Here is a 4,251-nt window from a genome sequence, read left to right as displayed (position 1 = left end):
AAATGATCTAAATCCTTTTGTAAATCAGCAGCATCCTCTTCTCAGCTAGCAACACCCAATATCTTAATATCATCTGCAAATCTAATTGCTGAAGATAATGTAAATGAGGACTGAGGATGATTAAATATGTGAAACACTACAGGCGTGTTTTATGTTATATATTTGAAAGAGTTTGATTAGCCTAACGTACTTTGAGATAAAAACACAGTCTGTTCTGTTTTCATAATGCAAATAAATAATATTTACTGTTTGGTCCTACACTGGAATATTTGCCATGTGATTTAGTTCTAAGAGGAAAATGTAAGTTGCTATAAAATCTACACCACAAGAGTGAGCCCATTATTTATATTGGGGTTAGTGAAAGAATATCATCCAATTATGATAATTGAGTTGATCATGGTTGTGTCTTTGTCTTGAAAATGAAATCGAGATATGTTCAATAAACTGTTTAGTACCAAGTAGATTTATTGGACCACGGTTTTACGTATTATCTAAAATACATAAAAACAATAACAGTTTTAGGCTCATAGTATGAAATATAGGTTCATCATTTTATGAAATAGCAACATTTATAACACGTAAGTATTCTTTTTTGAAAAATAAGAACAAATATACAGTCAAAAATTCTATAGAATCTGTAGAGAAGATTAAAAACCTAAAATTAGAAAAGGAAGACTTACTGGTATCATTTGATGTAACTGATGATGACAAAACCTTGTCGAAACGTTGTACACTTGCTGTTATGTTAAACTTATATTAAAGTTTTTCTTCATTACCCATTCAAGCCGTCTCCAAACATTAATATCATTGTTTACTAAAACACCATTAGATGACACGATTAGATGTTTTGAGAATAAATTAATAGAAAACAGAGTACCAACAGTCGAAATTATTTATATATTGAAATTAACAAGAGTATGTGTGTAGATAATCCATTTTTCCAGGTTAATCAAAATTATTAAAAACAGAACGAGGGTTTATCTATGGGATCCCCCTTGTCACCGTTGTTATGTGACCTTTATATGGATAGTTTTGAAAATGAAGCTTTAAATAACGATAAATTTACGCTAGAAGTTTGAATAAGATATGTAAATGACACATTCGTGGTGTGGCGAAATAATAGCATTAATTTCTTAGACGTACTAGTTTGGAAAAAAGCGGAAGGTAACTTAAAAACATCAGTTTATATAAAAGCTGTTGTTATGCTGCCACACAAAGAATCATGTCATATAAAAAAAGTATCAGCATTTTATACATATGTTTACAGAGCTATAAAAATATGTTCAAGACAGGAAGATTTAAATACCAAATTGTTATTAATTAAGTATGTATCTATTGATAGAGGATTGGAACCAAATGAAGTAGACAAAGCATTTAAGTCTTTAAGACGTTAAACACAAATTCAAATCCAGTTAAAAATACTACATTAAAAATCTGTTTATGAAAAAACAAAAAAGAAACTCTAAGTTTACCTTACGTTACAGGTTTAACAAGTCAATTATATAAAGAATTTAAAAATATAAGAATTTTTACCCAATCTTCAAACCAATAAATACGATAAAAAGTATGATAGGGAATGCTAAAGACAAAATAGAATTAACAGATAAGACAGGTATATACAAGATAGAATGTGGTAGTGTTTATATTGGTCAAACTTAAAGCAATTTTAAATATAGATTGCAAGAACACAAAAGTTACATAAGAAATAATAAAATAGAAACTTCAGCTATAGCAGAACATGTAAAAATTACCCAACACACAATATTATAGGAAAAACTTGAATTTTTAGCTCAACCTCGATTTTGTTTGTTTGTGATTAAGCACAAAGCTACACAATGGGCTATCTGTGCTCTGCCCACCACGGGTGTCGAAACCCGGTTTCTAGCGTTGTAAGTCCGCAGACATGCCGCTGTGCCACTGGGGGGCATTTTTTAACGAAGGAACACTCCTTTTTTCTCTGTAATCAGTGTTTGGCCTTGCTGAGCCAGTCACTAAATTCCCGTCTCACACTTTCCAATGGTAAGAAATGAGTATTAATTTGCTCCTTGTTATACCTTTCACTAGCGTACAGGCAACAACAGTAAGGACACTGAATAATGTTTAGATTAATACTTTTTCATACACAAATGTTTGAAACATTCACAAGGTACAATATGATGCTCGTTGATACGCACAAATATCGTCTAAAAATATTATTTGTGTTAGACATTATTCTGTTACCATAGTTTCAAGCGTTTTAATGAGTTGATGAATACGGATTTCGTAATAGATTATTTCTTTTAATTTTAAGACACATATGAAATATTTGTGTTTTCGGAATATGCAAAACAAACTAAATTATTATGCCAGTAATGCCTTACTAGGACTGCTAGAGTAGGATATACTGCTGACTCTGCAAACTTCCGATTCTGAGCTGAAAGGTGCGTTACTTCTTGACGTTATCTCTGCGCTGGTTGTCTCTGATGCGCTGGAATATTCATTGGTAGTATTGGCGAAGTCCTCTTGTTTTACATTTGTACTGACTTGAGGTGTCGACTTGTCATTGCCCTTCGATATCTGCGTTTGGAAAATCCTAGTTAGCATCTATAAACGCACGGAAGTTGTACAATAAGAATGCATATAAGGAAATTACAAAATCCTGATTCATACAAATTCTTCGTCACTTAAAAATGTTGAAGAATTTGGGCATTTCATTTTTCGTAGTAAGAATTTTTGCAGGTGAAATTTTACTTGTTTAACTTGCTTTAAAATTATATGCTAATTAAACCAATTAGTTGCGTTATGTTATAAGACTTGTTAGACCTTATTAACACATATTTCCCCATTCTCTTAACGCGCTCTTGTTGCTCTTTTTTTAATCTGATGAAAACAATTTTATGAGGAACCTACTTTATCTCATTTCATCTTCTATCTATAAGCCTAAGTAAAATAAAATTTGGGTTTTCAATTCTTTCTACAGGAAAGAATTCAATTCAATTTAAATTGTAAAGTAATTTTTAGTCAGTAAACTAACTCAGCTTAAAATACTTAACTACAAATCGTAAGCTATTTTAATTTCTAGTTCTGATTTAATCTTTTCTTTGGAAATGGTTTAGGCACTTAAATAACCTTCTGTAGTTAAAAAAAGAATAGGAACGTCTTCACCATTACCAAACAAAGCAGATTTGTCTCATGGTAAGACTCGATCTGCATTGTAATTATGTTGACGGTTAAGTAGCTTTTCTACTAATAATATCACCTCCCTCTTCGTATACAGAGAGTGATTATATTTAAATATACTTTAGAAGAGATTGTTTCAGGGCCGACGGGATCGGGGGTGCATTACGTGCACAGGGCGGCTGGTTCTTGGGGCGCCAAGAATGAATGTCATAAAATTGGTTCTGGCCAACAGCTGCTCTCTGGCATAGCGAAAAATTCCACTTCAGGCAGAAAGGACATCTTAGAGTAAAGCAAACAGTTAGAACATAACACCGCTGCTGCCTACAGATGATACACGGAAACATCATTGAGGGGTGGAGGTGGGCGTCACAGTCAGCGTTTGTACAGGGCAGCAAAACACGTCACGCCGGCCCTGGGTCGTGTTGATGTAAAATTCCTAATGTATACGCTCAATTATATTTTAGGCAGCAGAAGATAATCTCTCCTATGTCTCAGGCTTAACATTTAATCACGTGCTCTTCTGGGTCACGAACTTCTTTGAAAATCACTCAGGTTCAGAGAGAAATTTAACACAAGCGTTCGTTACAGAAAACAATTACCTCGGTACGATCTTAGAAGATAATTGAGAATTTATAACACAAAGTAATGTTTATTGCAAATGTAATTCAACTCAATTTCTTAATATGATTATAGAATTTAATATACGTCAATATCAAATAAGATACGAAGAAAATTTCAGGAATACAAGGAAAAAAACCCTAAAAATAATAATAAACTTAGTATTCCGAAATTGTTTAATCTTGAAGTCTAAATTCAAGGAAGGTCCAGTTCAATCTACACTTTGATCAACGTGTGTTATTGGGTTATCCTAGTTTCGGATAATTCCACTCCTCATCAATATCTCTAAACACAAGTCAACCAAAGAGAGATAAGCTGGACCTATACATAATAAATAGTATCAAATATTACGACACTTATGATATACAACATTGTTTATTGACAAAGAGGGGACATGGATAAACGTTTCGGAATTCTATCATATTCCATCTTCAGTATCTAAAGCAAAATAAAATGAATTTACATAAGTCTTTA

General features: G+C 32.5%; 1 protein-coding gene across 4 annotated transcripts in view; it reads right to left on the bottom strand.

Annotated features, from left to right (window-relative positions):
• LOC106460279 (phosphoinositide 3-kinase adapter protein 1-like) overlaps positions 1–4,251 on the bottom strand; it is a 45,245-nt gene that overhangs the window by 11,305 nt on the left and 29,689 nt on the right. For all 4 annotated transcript variants that reach the window (XR_002610730.1, XM_013919968.2, XM_022386957.1 and 1 more), the window contains one exon: positions 2,361–2,556. Coding sequence is in view for 3 of the 4 variants with exons in the window: in XM_013919968.2 (XP_013775422.1) it covers positions 2,361–2,556 (196 nt within the window). In the remaining variant the exon portion in view is untranslated. The remainder of the gene's footprint in view (positions 1–2,360; positions 2,557–4,251) is intronic.

Source organism: Limulus polyphemus, unplaced genomic scaffold, assembly GCF_000517525.1.
Source record: "Limulus polyphemus unplaced genomic scaffold, Limulus_polyphemus-2.1.2 Scaffold740, whole genome shotgun sequence".
NCBI lineage: Eukaryota > Metazoa > Arthropoda > Merostomata > Xiphosura > Limulidae > Limulus > Limulus polyphemus.
Note: the sequence above shows the minus strand (reverse complement) of the source record. Positions and strands in the feature narration are given on the sequence as shown.